At 39.3% G+C, this 18,803-nt stretch overlaps 1 protein-coding gene across 1 annotated transcript in view; it reads right to left on the bottom strand.

The window, feature by feature from the left end:
* Positions 1-1,505: 1,505 nt before the first annotated feature.
* The window catches only part of SACM1L (SAC1 like phosphatidylinositide phosphatase), a 57,892-nt gene continuing 40,594 nt past the window's right edge, over positions 1,506-18,803 (bottom strand). Inside the window, exons 8-20 of the mRNA XM_074945522.1 lie at positions 14,398-14,499; positions 13,038-13,123; positions 12,751-12,837; positions 12,136-12,204; positions 11,964-12,043; positions 9,039-9,137; positions 7,150-7,288; positions 6,828-6,897; positions 6,657-6,729; positions 6,021-6,114; positions 5,844-5,936; positions 4,889-4,946; positions 1,506-3,534 (exon numbers count right to left, since the gene is read on the bottom strand). Of these exons, the coding sequence (XP_074801623.1) occupies positions 3,398-3,534; positions 4,889-4,946; positions 5,844-5,936; positions 6,021-6,114; positions 6,657-6,729; positions 6,828-6,897; positions 7,150-7,288; positions 9,039-9,137; positions 11,964-12,043; positions 12,136-12,204; positions 12,751-12,837; positions 13,038-13,123; positions 14,398-14,499 (1,187 nt within the window). The 3' untranslated portion in view covers positions 1,506-3,397. The remainder of the gene's footprint in view (positions 3,535-4,888; positions 4,947-5,843; positions 5,937-6,020; positions 6,115-6,656; positions 6,730-6,827; positions 6,898-7,149; positions 7,289-9,038; positions 9,138-11,963; positions 12,044-12,135; positions 12,205-12,750; positions 12,838-13,037; positions 13,124-14,397; positions 14,500-18,803) is intronic.

Raw genomic sequence — 18,803 nt, 5'->3', positions numbered from 1 at the left:
GTTACCACTCGCCTGAGACAACAGCCTGACTTTTTTGCCAAAACTGGGTATTTGTCCCTTTGCTCTCCCCACCCCACCCCAGCACAAAAAGCAAACAGGACAAGTGCTCAGTTCGGGGGGAGGAAAATAGTCAGGAATCCAGGACAGGGCTCAAAAAGACTGTCCCAGCTAAAACAGGATGTATGGTCACCCTATACCTCTATCACAATGCCAATTGAAAGAAAATATGTAATTGTTTCCACAATGGTAGAGATGAGTATTCTACAATCAGCATTTAACAAATAAAAGGGATTTTGAATAAAATATTGACTTATTTCTACTTTAGCTCTGTGCCCTTAGTTAAACATGATACTTTAAAAAAAAACCAAAACAAATAACCAAGCTCTTAGCTACTTTGCACTGGCAGTAGAGACTCCATGGCATTTTTAAGGAAAAAGCCTTGTTAATCAAAATTCCCCTTTTCCCACTTTTGTGAATGATGTTGTCCGATTAGCTGCTACTCTACAGTGGAGAATTGGATGCATTTCAGTATCCCATTTAAATTTGATATGCAGTAGTAGCTGTAGATTGTGGTGTTTTTGAGGTGCATTTGTACTGTCAAACGGGAACAAACAGATATAAAAAGCTTCTGTAAATTCAGATGTGCCTGTTTTCAATGAATTACGGACATTCTTCTGCTGTACAGCTCACATATACTATCTTCACCTTGTCACACTTTCTATTATTTCACCCACCCTTTTCAAAAATGCCAAAGGAGGAACAGAATCATCATCCATAGTAACTGCTAGTTCAGTATCATCTTGATATGAATGTATGGTTGGTCTCTCTTAAATTTAAGGGCTAGAGTCCAAAGTCTGCCAAAAGTTTAGACTCAGAGTTCAGAAACATCCTCTTCTGAATCTTTGGAATATATACATGAGTGCCCCCTCTTCAGGGATCTGTTTCTAGCAGGTTTCTGATAAATGTGATTCCTTGGTAGTCTACCATTCTTCTAATTCTGAGGATACAAAAAGGTCATGAAAGCAAATACAGAAAGAGCTGATTGTAATACCACTACTTTAGCAGTTTATCTGAAGAATAAGATGTGCAGTATTCACCTCATGTGTCTAACACTCTGTGAGCCAATCAAGAACAGTAGTCTAAAATGGCCTTGTAAAGGGAGGGACAAAGAATAGACTCAAGTAGGGAGTCCAACTTCAGATCTTATTTCTAAACTTCTCCTTTGTCTCCCAAACACTTCTTTTTTCAGAAAGGTAAAATCCATACTTGGCAGAGGGAAATGGAACATATGCTAATTAAAATCTTAGTTTTAAACTAAACTTTTAGTGGATTAAGTATAAAAATAGAAGGCCTTTAATTTTGTATTTAGAGATTAATCACTCAGAATGTACCTTTCTGATGAACAGCAATTTCCAAGAAAATGTTTAAAGTTTGCATTTTTTAACCCTTCAACTAAAATACAGAAATGGAACGGTCAGGATCTAGAAAAGATTAAAGTTTTATTGTCATGAGTACACCATATGTGAATTTAGAAATACAATCTCCTTGCAAAGCATTGGAATACAGATGCCCTTCCAAGTCTCAAAACCTAGTTCGTGCAATGTGGTTATAGTAGCAGTCCAGGTTTGGTCTTTGTTGCAACAAACTCTTAACGGGAGATGCACGGAAAGATTTAGACACACACTGTAAGACAGTTGAGCTAAATTTCAAAACATCACCCGCCAAAGAGGCACACAAACCATTATTTAAATATTTAACTATAGAGTTCTTATACTTTCTTCCCCATTATGGAGTTGATGTCTGAGATTAAGTTACGGAGAATTTCTCAGTTAAACTGTCAACTGGTATTTCCATTGTAGCATCTAAAAGCAAACAGGTACTCTGCGTTTTTATGACTAGTGCTTATGAACAGGTAATGTTTAACAAAACCCAAAGAGGCCTTCAGAAACATTCACGGTTAAAATGAACAGTTATTGCAAAAAACTGTACATATTTTCAATCATAACACAATGAAACACTGATGATGCAGTGTTTTGTGTTCTAGGGCATTAATGACAACCGTGCTAACCCTAGTATTCTACATTTTTTTCCTAATATTTAATCTTCATAATTGCAATCTGGATATACAACTGTACTTACAGGAAATATTAAACAATGCACAGTGCCGTAAGCAAATTTCAGGTCGGGTCTGAACAGAAATCATAAAATAAGTGATAAAATAGTTTAAAATTGGTCCTTGATTCAGATTAGCTATTTTATGTAGATTGGAAGCACTAAATTTAAAGACACACATTTACTGATAATCAGAACAAATTATTTTCATAGCTTAATTTTTAGAGTTTTATCATGCATGAAAAGCAAGCTGCTGCTGCTTCCCCCAAGTGCAAACATGGAATTTAGCAGAAGACTGTCACCTCAAAGATTTGTATTCTTTCTTTCACAGGTTATCCCTACGTAACCATAAACTACAGAAGCAGGTGATTAGTAAAACAATGAGGCGTACCTTCTACACTGTGACTGTTCTTCAACTATGGAATACTTTGGACCTTTAGCATGAGGGTCAATAAACACAGTAAAGAAGTTTTACATTCTTTGATTTAATTTACATCTTAAAAAAAGACAACCTTATTTGAGACCTTCTGAATCACACTTAAATTGCTGTATAGCTGTAATAAAAAGTCATCTGAAGACTGCAGTAGTTAGGTAGTGCAAGACATTTGCAACTTCAGAAATGTCCACCAATAACTCACCCTCCCAATGATTTAATAGAATATTGCATCAGTCCTAGATGAGGCAGAACAGAAGACTTGCATTTTGACAGTAAGGTATGATTCTCTACCCTAATGAAAATATGCAAAGGACTCGTGCTAACAGTGACTGCTTTTATGATGACAAATGAAACCCAGCTGAAAGTCTAGAAAGAAAACTTCTTAGTAGGAATGCTATATTAGCTCAAAGAACATGATGTGACTCTATATTACTAACACTGCCACAGCTGGATATGGTGACACGTGAACAGAACCAGAGATCTCTGTTAAGATTATGAGATCATGTTTGAATGAAACTGCCCTGCTGGGCTGTAAGCTTAGTAGGCCAGTTCATATTCTATAATACTCCAGAGACAACACTGATAACTTACAGGTGAAAGCCAAAATATCTTGTTATGAGCGCAACCTCCCCAATTAATGCAATATTCCAAAGATCATTGTGACTAAAACTGTAAAACCAGATCACAACTGTAAATTACCACCACCAAGTGAAGGACACAATTTACTTTTTCTCTCCACAAAGATGAAAGCTAGAAAGACCACTAGTTGGTGTGGAAAGCAGGTCAGTAGAGACTCCAAGTATGGCTTGAGGAGTCCTCCATGCTAAGCCGCTTTCCACACACACAAATTCAGTCCATCTTCTCTTTCTGGACCAGTTTTGGTGCATCTACAAAATCCTTGCCATTGTAAAAGATGATAGCTAAAGTTCCAAAGCTTGCAGTTCCCCAGAAGAGCACATAAGCCAGTGTCTCAGTCCATGTATCACCTGTAATCAGATAAACATTATAGTAAGTCATTTTCAATAAATAGTGGAGAGATCATTTTTAGCGTGACAATAAAACAGTTAGTAAAGTGCTCATAAGGAAGCTTTTATCAAGAACTGAAATTTCATATCAGCTTCACATATACTAGAGCCTGTTATTTAGTACTGTGTATTTCCTTCTGAGAGTTTTCTAGCTCGGAAACTAATGTTCTACAGTTAAGCAAAGGCTAATTTACAATGGCTAAAAATTGACATTCATATAGCCCTTAATTCAGAGAGATTCCAAAGCAATTTCATAACAAACTGATTTATGACCTATATAGCCAACACTTGACCTGCCACTGAAATGCTGTCAGTCTCTAAGCAAAAGGAGGAAGATTGGTAACCATTTAACTTTTCTCAAACTTTTGTATTCGTGACCCCTTTTACACAGCAAGCCTCTCAGTGTGACCCCTCTTATAAATTAAAACACACATTTTTTATATTTAACATTATTATAAATGCTGGAGGCCAAGCAGGGCTTGGGGATGGAGGCAGATAGCCCACGACCCCCATGTAATCTCGCAACCCCCAGTTTGAGAACCCCTGATTTAACAGCACACACCAACACAGGAGTTTAGGTCATTCAGGTTACATCTACACTGCAAAAAAAGCAGCCATGTGGCAATAAGTTTCAGAGCCTGGGGCAACAGACTCGGGCTCACGGGATTCCCACTACGGTGCTAAAAACAGTAATGTAAATGTTCTTGCTTGGACACTGAAACCCAGCAAGGGAGGAGAGTCTCAGAAACCAAACTCCAGCCCATGCAGGAACAGCTACACTGCTATTTTTAGTGCCATAGCATGACTCAGTCTGCAGACCTAGGCTCTGAGATTCCCTACCCCCACAATTGTAGAGATACTCCAAGTGAATACCTTAACCAACTGATATAGAGGGAGGAGTTTCAGGGAAGCAGAACGTAACCACCCAAATAGGGGGTTGGTGTGGATGTCAGTGTTCTCAATTCTACTCCTTTAGGAAGTGCCACTGGATTATTAACTAACAATTTTATACCTGATTCAACCATCATGTTAAGGAGAAGCGATTACTCATAATATCCCGCAGTAACATTGATTCAACATCAGAGGGAAGAGTGCTATCTGCTGAATGTCCAGCTCTACTCTCTGTAGCTTCTGAGCTTTCCCATCCGAGTACTGACCAGGCCTGACCCAGAAAAGCATAGCTCCAGGTTGTATGGTTAGAGGTATGACTTGAATATCTCATAACTCATAAGCACATACCTAGTGAATAGCTTCCAACATCTTAAGTGTATGCCTGCAAATGAATTTTGCAAATGTACGCCAAATAGTGACTTACCAGCCATAAGCAAACAGATAATGCACATTGAGAAAGCAACGACCATAATAATAGGCAACTGCGGAAAAAGAAAAACAGAATTAAAAAAGAATATATATGATTGTATTGATTATTTCCTTCAAGAAATTATATTTATAATTCGCTTTGTAACAGGTAAAGTTACATCATTTCTTTGATGTCCTGATTTGGTAAAACAGAGTCTCCTTCTGAGTTTTAGATTTAATCTAAATAATTCTTTAACTGTATATTTAAGATTAGAGGATAATATGCTTGGTTTCTGCCTGTTTAGGCTCACTGAAAGATCAAGTTCATTAGTTCTGTTTGGGTATTTGAACAACCCTGCATAAGCCTCCAGTGTTAATCTATCCCACTTGTGTACTGAGTGTACAGAACAGAAGGGGTCCGTGTAGGTATTCTCCATACTACTTTTTCCAATTCCCTCATGTGTTCCACAGTGATCTTTTTTGTCATAACTGCAGTTCTGAAATTCAATAAGTGCTTAGCCTCCCCTTCCTGACTGTCTTGGCACTGGCGAGAAACCAGTATTTGCCTGCATACAGCATTTGATGTTGTGAGATGACATCTTCATGATTTTTTTAGATCAACAATGATGGCTCTTATTACATTAAAAATGGTTATCCCCTTCCACTTTTCTTTCTTAATGAACAGACAAAGCAAGAGATCCGAGAAGAATCCCCATCTTTCTAACAGGGGCACAATTGGCCAAAGAGCACCTTTCCTTCCAACTCCATGTTTGAGGGATGCTCCCTTTGTGTCATGGCTGATGTTCTGGACTTAGTCTTCCTGTAAGTGGCTACTATAAAAAATAGGACCAGAAGACACAAATGGCCCCACATCAACAGTCAATAACTACTTAGGTTTACTGAAGCAAATAAAACAAAGCATTTAGTTTCCAAAAAAGTGTGAATCAAAGCTTATTAAAAAAAATCCTTACAGCCAAGAACTTCCAGTCCTTCTGTATATGTAGAGGGCTGACAGACTCTACTTCATCCACTGAATAATTTCCAAGAAACAGATCGATAGCATCCTGTAACAAAAACATACATACAGAGTTAAAATGCATAGCAATAATGACTAAGAATCTATCTGCAAAAGAAAAAACCCAACTTACTTGTCTAAATCCATCAGAAAAGTTGTTCTTGTAGTAACGTATTAATGAGTTCCAGCCATCCACTAGTAGACCCCACTGAGTTCTCTTCCCAGTTCTGTAAGAAAGCGGTTTTATGAGCATATTAGAACTAACTTGTTTGCAAATTGAAAGGAGAAAGTTATACCAAGTGATGTTCAGTTTTATGATCCTTTCAGGTTTGTATTAACAATCATATAGAGTTTCTATTTATACTTAAGGACAAAGATGCAACTGCCTAGTGCTGCCTCTGCACTCTAACTCCTATAGGCAGTAGATTTTTATGAAAAAAAGTTTTAAGAAAAGGGTGGAAAGATCTGAGAGTAAAGTCAGGAAAATGGTTTCTCAGAGACTCAGTTTTCCATCATGCAATAAAACAAGATGGAATATTTTATAAACCCATATTGATTTTATTTCCTGACTTTTAATGTTTTTTTAAACTACAAAAGGTATATTATTGTTTATTATATCATGTTGACATAGGCTGAATTTTTCTAGTAAGAGGTAGTTCATATTACCAACTTACATGTTAATGTGTGTCTGGAAAATTGAAATTTCAATCTGTAGATAATTAAGTTACAAAAATGCATTGTCCTCAAAACATAACCGTCTCTAACTTGCCTTGTGTAGTCGGTCTTTAAGGCACCAGTTCCAGCATATTGTTTGGCACAAGCATTTGCATTATCAGCCCATGCTGTGAACAGAGAAATAGAATTATGTCCGTTTTCCTTTAAAAAAGGCTGACTGGTCCTTATTTGAAAAATAGTAATTTAACTTTAAAGACAAACCTACCATTTTTGTAGATTTTTTCAAATTCTGCTTGTTCCTCAATTCTCTGTCCAACGTGCAGAACACCTAGCCTCTAGAACAAAAAACACACTACAATTCAATAGCAACTCAGAGGAAGTCAATATTTAAGTTTATGTGGGACATAGCTTTTTCGTCCAGCTAAAAGCTGGACAGTACATTTTAATATCAAGCAGGTCTTTAAGTACTAAAGAAATTTATGAATGTAAGCTGCTACAAACTTTAGTTGTACTTAATCCCCGACAGAGGATCCATCCTCCCTCCCTCCCTTTTGAAAAACAAAAGCAAACTAGAAAAAAATCTTGACCTGCAGCTGTGCTTGCAGAGAACGACGTGCTAATAGGCTCTGAATCACATTAGTCCGGTCCAGGCAGTCCATGCAATTACTGCGGAATATTCCGTCCTGCTGAGTCACCACTTTACCATCAGAATCAACTAGAAAATAACTAAGATCCACGACACATTTAAATGTGTGTATATAAATAGGTACCTAAAATAATCCACTTCAAAATATGTTCTGCGACTGCATACTTTAACAGGTTTCTTTAGTTACCCAAAACAGAATCTTTTCCCAAGTTAAATTCTTTGCCATATGTGTTTAATTTTATTTGATAACATATTATTTATACTTTTCTTTCCGTAGCAGATAGTGAATACATAGCATTATCAGGAACAGTGTCTAAATGGTTATCCTATTGCATTACACACGTCAATAACTTACTTGCAGTTGCTATGAACCTTGGTATTACCTTTCGGAAGAAGAGCAGGTTCCACTTCCAGCTTCAAGTATATGTTGTAATCATGATGTACACATGGTAATAACACAATCCTTACACTACACAATTACAAAGACTTGGCTTCAGCCTCAAGAGAAGAATTCTGCTTCTGTGTCTCAGGCCTGCAGAATCTAATTTTCAAGAGAGCCCAAACTCTCCAGCCCCCTAGTGTTAGCCATATTTTGAGGACTCCTCAAAAAACAAATCAAATAATGTTGTGTAATGCCTTATTTTGAGACATCAGTTCCATCCCTTTATTTAAAGAAAGCTGATTGGTTTTGGCATATGCCTACATAGTTCACTACCTGCTACAGCGTATTATTAGTTTTAAGACATGTCTCAGTTACTCATTCTAGGGTTGAGAATCCTATATAGCTGGTATTTCAAAGACAAAATTACTTGTTCATTCTGCTTCTTTGAAGGGCTCACATGATTGTTCTCTGTTCACGTCCTCTCAGACTTTATGGGCTGCTCCTTTTCAGGTTTTTATATATGTATTGCTATCCTCAGGAGCATGTTTGGTTTGTACTATCCCTACAGAGTGAGGCATTTATGTCGGCCTAGATCAGTGGTTCAAGCTTTCATTCATAAATGGAACTGGGAGAGGTTTCAGTGGGCTGTTCCTCACATTACAGGGGCAGACAACCACCTGTGTAGAAGTGGGGGTGTAGCCGTCAAATCACTAGATATAGGAGTTCCTGGTCTGCCTCATGCCGTAGACTTGAGACCCAAACGGTGATGATGAGATCTTCAAAGAAGCAGAACTACAACGTAAATAGGTTTCGCTTCATAACCTGTAAATCTGTGAGCGGTGAATAATAAAATAAAGACTGATGCATTAAGCAACAACTTCATATAGATCATACAAATTCATTTAATATATGAAATAACTTTATTGGGGGAAAGGACATCAAATCAAGTTGGACATTTGCTACTTTTCTGTGAATCCAAAAAAAAATATAAATAAAAAGAGTCAGGAAGGGTTGGTGTCTGGTTGCTCACGTATGGCATTAATACTGCATATGAAATTACCACACTGAAAAAGTTGTGCTTGGTAATTTCTCATTCCCATGTAATAGGCAGACTTGTGTTTACCCCCCCAAATCCCTTCACCAAGAGAGACATTTAATTCTCCTTCACAAAAGCAAAACCATGGTGAGTGAGTGCATTATAAACCACATTAAGGCCTCTACTTTGCTGCTGAGCAGGAGTGAGAGATCACACAAAGATATCTGCAGACTCCACCCTGTAATCTTCATCTCATTTGCATATGCATCTTCAACTCAAGGCCATAGAATCCATATGAGAAAGTGATCTACTTTTGAGAATACAGATTCTGCTCTATGAATCTGCTGGGCATCTATCACTTTATGCTAGCCACCACAAGATGACCACATAGTGCTATAGAGAGACAGATTACCTAAACTCATCTTGTTGTTCTGAGAGTTGATCCATCAAAAGCTGGAGTCGGTCCCACCTCATTCGACTGCATTCTTTATGAAAGTCAAATGCTATATATCTATTCAGAGACAAGCACATCTGATCAAATAAATTCACGGCACTCTTCACTGCTCTGAAGAGATCACAGTACAATTCTATTTTTAAAAAGGTAATTTTTTCAAAAGAAAAAAAGATTGATAAATATTGAAGTGCAGAGAAATGATCTTCTTCAGATGAAGATTTGCCAACATCAGCCAAAATTTAAGAGCAATTCTTTAAAACTGGGTTCCATAAATATCAAAGGACGTGTTTTCTGCTTTTCTGTCCTCTTCCAAAATGTCACCTTGCACATTTTGAGGATGCAAATTTCTGCACTCCGTTAGATCAGAGGTTCTCAACCTTTTCCTTTCGGAGGCCCTCCCAACATGCTATAAAAACTCCACAGCCCGCCTGTCCCACAATAACTGGTTTTCTGCATCTATAAGCCAGGGTCTGAGGTAGGGGGTAGCAAGCAGGGCAATTGCCTAGGGCCCCATGCCACAGGGGCCCCTGTGAAGCTAAGCTGCTCAGGCTTTGGCTTCAGCCCCGGGTGGTGGGGCTCAAGGCCTTGAGCTTCAGCCCCATCCGGTGGGGCTTCAGCTTTCTGCCCTGGGCCCCAGCGAGTCTATGCTGGCCCTGCTTGGTAGACCCCTGAAACCTGCTCACGGCCCCCCATGGGGCCCCGGACTCCTGGTTGAGAACCACTGCTTTAGATGATCCCACCACTCTGGAAGCAGGATAAGGAAGCTCATGTTCACTAGTATTTTACAAAATCACTTCTGTCTATCTTTTCCCCAAAAAGGTGCAGGGAAGTGTGTATGGCAACTTAACTAAAAAGACATGGTCCCTGTCCTGAAGTGCTTCCAATCCAAGTGTTCGTTTGCCATATTTACGAGACAACATGGGGAAGGAAGGATGGGCAGATGGACCTGCATTTGCTTTTTTCTAAGCTGCTTTCTGCTTTGTATGTAGTTTAAAAAGCTAGAAATGATATTTATATATTTCCTGAAACAGAGGCAAAGAGGTGGGATATATAATGTACAAAGGAATGAATGGGCGGAGTATGGGAACGTTAGAAGAGGAGAAAGGCAGAAACAGGACAAAAAGCAGGTGGGCCACAATGAGAAAAGTTTGGCAAAATTCACTAAACTGGCAGTAAGAAGTCAAATATCAAATAGCAGCAAGCCCTAGCAAATAAAAAAGAACCACCACCAGTTAATGGCAACAGGGTGCTCATTTCCAAATAGGAAATTAAAAATGATAGAGTCACCAAGTTATAAGAGTTCAGAATCTATACAAAGAGGCTAAGACGAGACCAAACAAGGGCAGAGAAATTAAACAAGTTCAGGGTGCAAAAGTATGCCTTTGCTGTAGACAACAGGAGTAAGTTTCTTGGGGTGGGGGTGGGGGAACTGTTTAATAAAAAACAAAAGACTCTTCGAGATGGTTTGTGCAGGACTGGAGGTGGCATTCATAAATTGTGAATGTTTATTGATGGCAGGAGGTGCCATGCAACGCAATTAAAGTAGCAAAACCCTATTTTTAGCAAAAAAATTTTAAATTTTTAAATTTTTTAAATGTTAACATCTGCGGAACTTACAACTGAGGAAAAAAAAAAAAAAAAAACAGGCCAGAGATAGGATTTTACACTTCAGTTTCTGTAAAATGGCTTTTAGTTCTACAGAAAGTAGTGCAAGGAATCCCACAAGTCATTTATCTCTTAAAGATGTAACCAATACCAGCTTCGAAAACTGAATAGAAACTCTACATTCGAAGTGCTCTTAAAAACATGTCTTCCTCTTCACAAATCAACATATATGCGTAAATATGCAAATCTACAGCAAAACTACTGCAACCGTTGGAAGGGGCAGAGGGCAGCAAGGTGCAGAAAAATGTGAGTAATCTAATTCCCTGTCCTTCTGTGAGAGCCTTGTAAAATGGGGATCGATCGAACAGAAACAACTAAAAATTCAATGCAAATGCATACTATACAAGTAAGATTAACTGCATTCATGGCTAAATTTTGCCCTTAAATGTGCATGTGCAGGTTCTACAGAAGTCATTAAGAATTATGCATTCATTCTAGAGGGCAGGATTTGGCCCCTAAACTTGTTAGGGACTCCTGACACGAACAAATGTCTAAGTCCCTTACAGGAGAATCTCTGAGATGAAAAAAATAAAAATTTTAAGCTTTGTGGAAAATCCATATTATTCTCTCAATATTCAAGAACATGGTTAAAGAGAAAGCAAGTCAATAAGTGAAGATTACTGTTTTAAAATGATGAATCGCCATTGTTAAACTGCCCATGCACCTGCAACTTCTGCAATCATGAACATTTAACAATAATTTATGTGCTTTCCATACTCCTGTGGCCCCTACGCTCCATTTAGGCCTTGTCTTGGTGTCTTTTTCCCATGTGACTTCACACCTGGAACCCCTTGGTCTGCAATGCCTCACCTCTTTCATCCTGGAAGTGCATTTCTTCCATGAAGTCAATAAAACACTCACCTTTAAAGAAACAAGCAGAACTTTCAAGACACACCACTAGCCAAAACAACAATGTGCTCTTATTACTGTAAGCCTCATACTCCCTTCTTTTTATGCTGTTGTTCTGTCTCAATTCCCTTTACATGCATCCCAGGCCTATCATTTCCAATTGGATTGCAAACTCTTCTGGCAGGGACCATATCCTTCTCCTGCAGTGCAGTATCAATGTGTATTTTAAAAAATGCAATTCTCATGCAAGTTAAATTATTTTATAAGGGCCCCATGACCAATTTGATCACACTTTTAATTTAGGCTTGTTAAAAGGAGCCAGACATGTACAATATACACATATGTATCATAATTTCAGTTCACATGTACCTGACCATTCCATTTCCCAAGCTGTTTACCATTTTTGCAAATGTTTGTTCAAGAGGCTTCTCTGAGCCCTTCTGGTTAACCTGTGAAAAATGAAATGGTAATACCAATCATTCAAATTTGTTTAAAAAGGAGAGGCAAACAATTCAGCTAAGCAGAATAATTAAAGGCATACCAAATTAACAATCATTTGTTTTCCATAGCTAATTATCTGAGAGTCAAAATGTCTTTGGAAGCCATCCATCTAGAAAACAAAGGACAAAAAAGTGACATCACAGGTCTTCAGAGATGCATAGGTCTGTAAATTACTAAAACTGCTACATTACAAGAATCCCTTAATGTAACACAACAAGTCGTCTTCTGAATGAGAATGTGGTGCTTAAATGAGGCAAATATCTGCACTCCGCTCTGTCAATGCACCTCAGCTCTCATCTACAACAGCCTTGGGCTTCTCTTGTATAAATTACTAGTTGTGCCAAATAATGCAGTGGTTTTTATCACTGTACACAAATGAGAACCAGGAAGAGACGACTGCATTCATTTATACTTATGACCTCATTCAAGCTTTGAGCCAAAGACTCCATGGATAAAAAAAGCTAGTACACTGGCCCAAGCCTCTTGCTACTTCAACTTTAAAGGTAAGGTTTGACTTTTATATTAAGAACAGATTTAAAAACAGTATACTGTATGTTAATGAGAAGGCGCAGCAATGTTAAGTTTATTACCACATTATATCCATGCAAACACTGAATACCATTTTACCACCACACAACCAAGGAAACACACATACATGATTTACTACTTTGCTGATCTGTGGCTTTGGCTTATACTTGAGGTTTGGTCTCTGTGACCAGAAAAAAGGAATTGATCCACGGGTCTGGAAAACAAAGGAAAAGGAAACTTAAACAACAAATGCAATTTCATGTTCTTGTTCATTACACCTTCCTGACATCTGTATTTTAACTTGTTTTTTCTTGTTAAATGTAAAATCAGGTTTTGGGCAGACAAGACAATAAAAACTTGCCAGCTGAACTTAAGCTAGTCGTGCAATCAATTCTGATAAGCCACTGAATTTACCTGGACAAACGAAGCTTTGCTCCCATTGTAATGTACAATTTGTTCCGTTTCAACAAAATTAGCTGCATGGCCTTCTGAATCAATACCTGAGTTAGAAAAATCCTGAGTTAGAAGAATCCAGTTCACAGCCGGCCACAAACACCATTGCTTTAGGTTTGAATTGGGGTCTCATTTTTCAGTTAGTAAGATGAAACAATACAGAATAGCCAGAATATAAGTGAAATCTGTGTCCTCTGTAGATCAAAGCCACCATCTGAGACACTGTCAGCTCATGAAGCAGAAACTTGGGGTATGTCCACACTTTGGGGACTATAATGGCATATCTACAACACTGTAGCTATGCTTGCACGACTATATAGTGTAGATGCAGCATATAGCAATGGAAGGGGATTTTCAGTTTGTGTAGGAACACCACCTCCCAGAGTGACAGTTGGTACATTGATGGAAGCATTCTTCCATTAACTTAGCTGCATCTACATTGCAGGTTAGATTGGCATAGCTAAAATTGCTCAGGGGTATGGATTTTTCAGAAGAGCAGACCTAGATATTGCTATCATTCAGTCAGTGCAGGGTCTTTATTATACTGCCAGCATGTCTTAATAGTCTAACTTAAAAAATACTTAGGTTATTTTAATACTGAACAAAGATGCCAAAGCGCAGACACTGAAATTTATCTTCCCAATGGGAAAATTACGGCACAAGGAGCAACAAGTTTGTCCACGCTTCCTCAGTGCACCTCAACCATAACATGCAGAGACTGGTAAGGAGAAAGTACTTCAGTCTGCTTCCTTTTCAGCCTTTGGCCTGAAATCAGGGAAAAGCGGACTGCTACATAACAGACAGCCAAACAAACACACATGAAAAGTGTAGTTGGGGGGGGGGTGTGTGTGTGTGTGTGTGTGTGTAACCCAGCTTAACTTTTCTTTCCCTGCACATGAGAATGTTTTCTTGTAAAGTTCTTTATTAGTTTGAAAATGTTATGTAAGGTATTTTACTGAAGTAAATACCACCAGCTTATTTACAGGATAATCAGTATTGTCAAGTGTTTCATTTAAAATGCTCATCATTTTAAATATTTGGACTAAACACAAATCAAATGCCTCAAGGAGCAATAAATGAGGTTTGCAGTTTAATAGATGCATCTGTAGATGAAACTACAGTTTCGTGCTCAAGGATGTTTTTCTGTCCAGTTATTACACTGAAGTAAAATATTTGGCACAAAAATTACATCAGGTTGTGACAGAATGGAACACAACAGTAATGTAAGTGGTTAAATACCTATGCCATTTGAAAATAAGAAATTAACGAGTTACAGATACGTTGACCATTCCAGCAGTGGTTGCATTATTCGTCATCCTACCTCTCACATAGTAACGTACACCAGCTCTGAAACAGCTTCTTCGAGAGATAAGCAGCCAGTCAAAATACTTTCCATTAATTGAACAAGAGTGCATAGCTATAACTGGTAAACTTGTTAAGGAACACAAACTTTTGCAATGTTTACTATGGTATTTTTAAATAAAAGGGAACAGGCACAGACATAGGGCCAAATGATGATTAAATAAATAGAAAGGATTTTGCAAATATTCATTGATGTGTAGGTATATGTATAAATATACTGTTATCCCTATGTCAAGTTATTTATTGATATTTAACTTCAGAGTCAGTAGCCTAATACTCAAATTAGTATATGCATGACAGAGTAAGTTTTAAGGGATGCTAATTAACTAAAAAAATATGAAGTGATTATAAATAGGAGAAAACAGGATTTGAAGAGACTTGAGACTGGTCTCAAAAGGTTCTTCAATTAAATTAAAATGTTGACACTTCTGATGATGAAACATTTAAAATCTATTAAAAGCCCATGCACACAAATAACCATCACAACTGAAAGAAATAGGTCAATACTATCAGCACCATATGTATGATCTCAGGCCCTGGCCAAAAAAAAAAAAAAAAAAAAGGCCTTAACTCAGGGGGGAAAAAATTTCAGACTGCAGACCAAGCACTTTCTGCAATGCTCTCTCTTTTCTAAAAGTAAATTTTTCCCACCTTTTGCAACCAGAATTAGAAAAGAAACCTTCAAACCTGATCATGCTCTCGCACACTATGAGCATCTTGACAATATGCTCCTGGAGCACCATGGCAGGAAAACATTACATTGCCAACAGGCCACATTCTGTCCTTATATGTACACAGCTCCTACTGAAATCTCCAAGGGGAGCTGCTTATGCAGAGACTTCTGTTCTTTTAATTAAGCCCTACACATCATTTTGGTACCAGATTCTAGTCCTTACTGTCAGGGCAGGGGTGGCCAGCCTGAGCCTGAGAAGGAGCCATGATTTAACCAATGTACATTGCCAAAGAGCCACAGTAATATGTCAAAAACAATGAGTCATCCTTGTGGCACCTTAGAGACTAACAAATTCATTTGAGCATAAGCTTTGTGATGAAGTGGGTTTTAGCCCACGAAAGCTTATGCCCAAATAAATTTGTTAGTCTCTAAGGTGCCACAAGGACGACTCATCATTTTTGCTGATACAGACTAACACGGCTACCACTCAAAGTAATACGTCAGCAGCCCTCCCATCAGCTTCCCACCCACCTGCTCCCAGCACCTCCCACCCACCCACCGGCTCCCAGCACCTCCCACCCACCCACCGGCAGCGTCCCCCCCCCCCCCGATCAGTGCCTCCCCCTCCCTCCCTGCAGCTCCCAATCAGCTGTTCAGCTGTTCTGTGGCATGTAGGAGGCTTGGGGGGGGGGGGGGGGAGAAGCGAGGGCATGGCAAGCTCAGGGGATGGGGTGGGAAGGGGTGGAGTGGGGACAGGGCCTGTGGCAGAGCCAGGGGCTGAGCAGTGAGCACCCCCGGCACATTGGAATGTTGGCACCTGTAGCTCCAGCCCCGGAGTCAGTGCCTATACAAGGAGCCGCATATTAAACTTCTGAAGAGCTGCGTGTGGCTCCAGAGCCACAGGTTGGCCACCCCCGTGTTAGGGGATAGTTGCTAAGGGCTGGCAATTTAACTTAGCAGTTCAGTTCTGTCAAGGTCATAACTACTTTCAGTTGATGTTAGATAATACAGCATCAAACTAATATCAGAAAGCAGCACTCCTCAATTACTGCAGCAGGACGCAGAACACAGATTCATACTACCCTCTATTGCCAGCAAGGTAAAACTACAACTTCAAAGGTTTCAGAGTAACAGTCGTGTTAGTCTGTATTTGCAAAAAGAAAAGGAGGACTTGTGGCACCTTAGAGACTAACCAATTTATTTGAGCATAAGCTTTCGTGAGCTACAGCTCCCTTCATCGGATGCATTCTGTGGCTTTGTTTTAGCTTTTAGTATAGGCAAGCTATCCTGTCTCTCTGCTCTGTTCTTTTGAACAACCAATATGTTAACCATCTTACTATTTGCTCAGGTCTGCAAGGCAAGTTTTATTCCAATAAACAAAATCAATTTTCTGGGTTTTTATTCAAGCATAAAAAATTGTAATTCTTAAAAATACAACAGATTACTTACACATACACATTTCACCTCACAAATTTCATCTCACCAAGTGTTTTTCCCCACAAAAATCCTGTGGAGGAAACCCACTTTGTTGGGTAACTGCACATTAGGCCAATACTGCAGATTTCATTTACATTTGTGGCAGCACTCTTTGTAAAAAATCCGAACAACTAGTTCAAGTTTGGTTAAGAGAATATACAAAGAGATCCTTTGCCACCCAAAATGCCCTCAATAAAGAGTTCCGAGAGAGGGATCTAAAAAGATCTAAAATTAGACCTAGAACCACATGCTCAAACTCTTAAAATCCTTGTAGATCCAGATGTCACTTCAAATATATCAGGGCTTGGCTTCTATTTAGCAGGAAATAAAAGCAGTAGCTCTAAACTTGGATCTTTATCAACACTGCCATAAACCTAAGATTGTAGGCTCAATCTATCTCCTCCGGAGAATTTAAGAATGGAGGGATGGAATTTTTGGGTAATTAGACATATTCCCCATCTCTCCACTCTTATTCTGAATCAAGAGAGATGAAGATAGATACCAGAGAAGTTTTATAAAAATGAGAAAGTTACTTACCTTATAGTAACTACAGGTTCTTCAAGACATGTGGGCCCTATCGGTATTCCACTGTGCATACACATGCTCCATGTACCTAGAGTGGGAGAATTCTAGAAAGCAGTGTCTTGTGGTCTGCGCACGTGCCCTCGCTCTCCTTATGCCTCTGACTGAGGAGATAAAGGATGGAGCAGACTGACCACTTCTCCACTTCCTTCTCTACTACAAATCCAAGAATCTTGTGAAGCAAAGGGGAAGGAGGGTGGGTAGTTGACTATAGACAGAGACCACATACCTTGAAGAACCTCGTCACTATTAGGTAAGTAACTTATCTTCTTTGAGTGCTGGTCTTTATGTGTATTCCACTGTGGGTTATTGACAAGCAGTACTCAAGTAAGAGGAGGGTGTGAGGATGCTATTGCTTGTGCTCTTGTAGTATGCCCTCCCCCTCCCACGAGTGGGAGGAAGATGAGACAACCAATAAGAGTACGATACTGTCCAAGATCCATTTACAGATCCTCTGCGAGGATATTGCCTGACACGAGACTTTTTCCGCTATGATGATAAACAGTTGGAGATTTTCTGATTGGCTTTGGCCAGTCTGTGAGCAGGACAAACGTCCACATGGAAGTACATATCCTTGATATTGAGAGCTGTAAACCCCATACCTTTTTCAGGATGGAATTATAGATGCCAATATGACCATGTGAAATTTCAGTTTGCAAATAAACTAGTTGACATGACAGATTGAGGATGGGTCTCCAGCCACCCTTCTTTTTGGGTACTAGCAAGTATATTGAATAAAAACCCTTTCCTTGGTGTTGAAGAGACACCCACTCTACCACTCCTCGCTGTAGGCGGGACTCTACTTCTTGTTTGACAATCTCTGTGAAAATGACCCCTGAAAAGAGGCAGCAATGGGGTTTTGGAGAGGGCAGGGAGGTAAATTTGATTGCCTAGCCAGACTGGATGATGTTTAATACCCACTTGTCCATTGTTATTGCACTCCACTTTTTGAAAAAGAGTGATAGGTGATCCCCAAAGGATGTGTGGAAATCGGCAGATGGTGGCATCACTCACTGGTCTGCAGTTTTGAAGTCCCATCAAAAATATCATTTAGACAAGGCTGGGGTTGGGATGATGTTGCGGCTACAGAAGGTGCAGGGAAATGGGACATCTGAACCTTTTGCCTCTTTCGGGGTGGCTCATAAGACAACCGATAGTAAAATTGTTGAGCCATCAGTCTAGGCTTGTATGATTGCATGTGGAATGTTCTCTTCAGGGCAGATGTATATATTCCCTGGGAATGGGACTATGTAAGCTTTAGAATGTTTAAGGACTTATTTGTCTTTTGGTTAAAAAGATGAGTTTCATCGAAGAGCAGGTGTTCTGGACTTCCCTGGGAAGCCCTGATGTGCAACGCCACGATTCACAGAGCATCACAGTGGCACTTGCTATTGAACTTGAAGATGAATCTGCTGCATCTACTGCTGACTGAAGAGCAGTCCTGGCAACCAACTTACCTTCCTAAATGAGAGCCTGGAATAAAGCTCTATCTTGTAAGGGCACCTGGTGGACCAACGGACACTGCTTTCCAGAATTCTCTGACTCTGAGTGCCTATAGTGCATGCATACACACAGTGGAATATACATAAGGACCAGCACTCAAAGAAGAAAAACGGGATTTGCCAGACCAGTGG

The sequence above is a fragment of the Natator depressus genome, chromosome 2, assembly GCF_965152275.1.
Source record: "Natator depressus isolate rNatDep1 chromosome 2, rNatDep2.hap1, whole genome shotgun sequence".
In the NCBI taxonomy this organism is placed as follows: Eukaryota; Metazoa; Chordata; order Testudines; family Cheloniidae; genus Natator; species Natator depressus.
The sequence above is the reverse complement of the archived record's forward strand: the minus strand, read 5'-3'. Positions and strand labels throughout refer to the sequence as shown.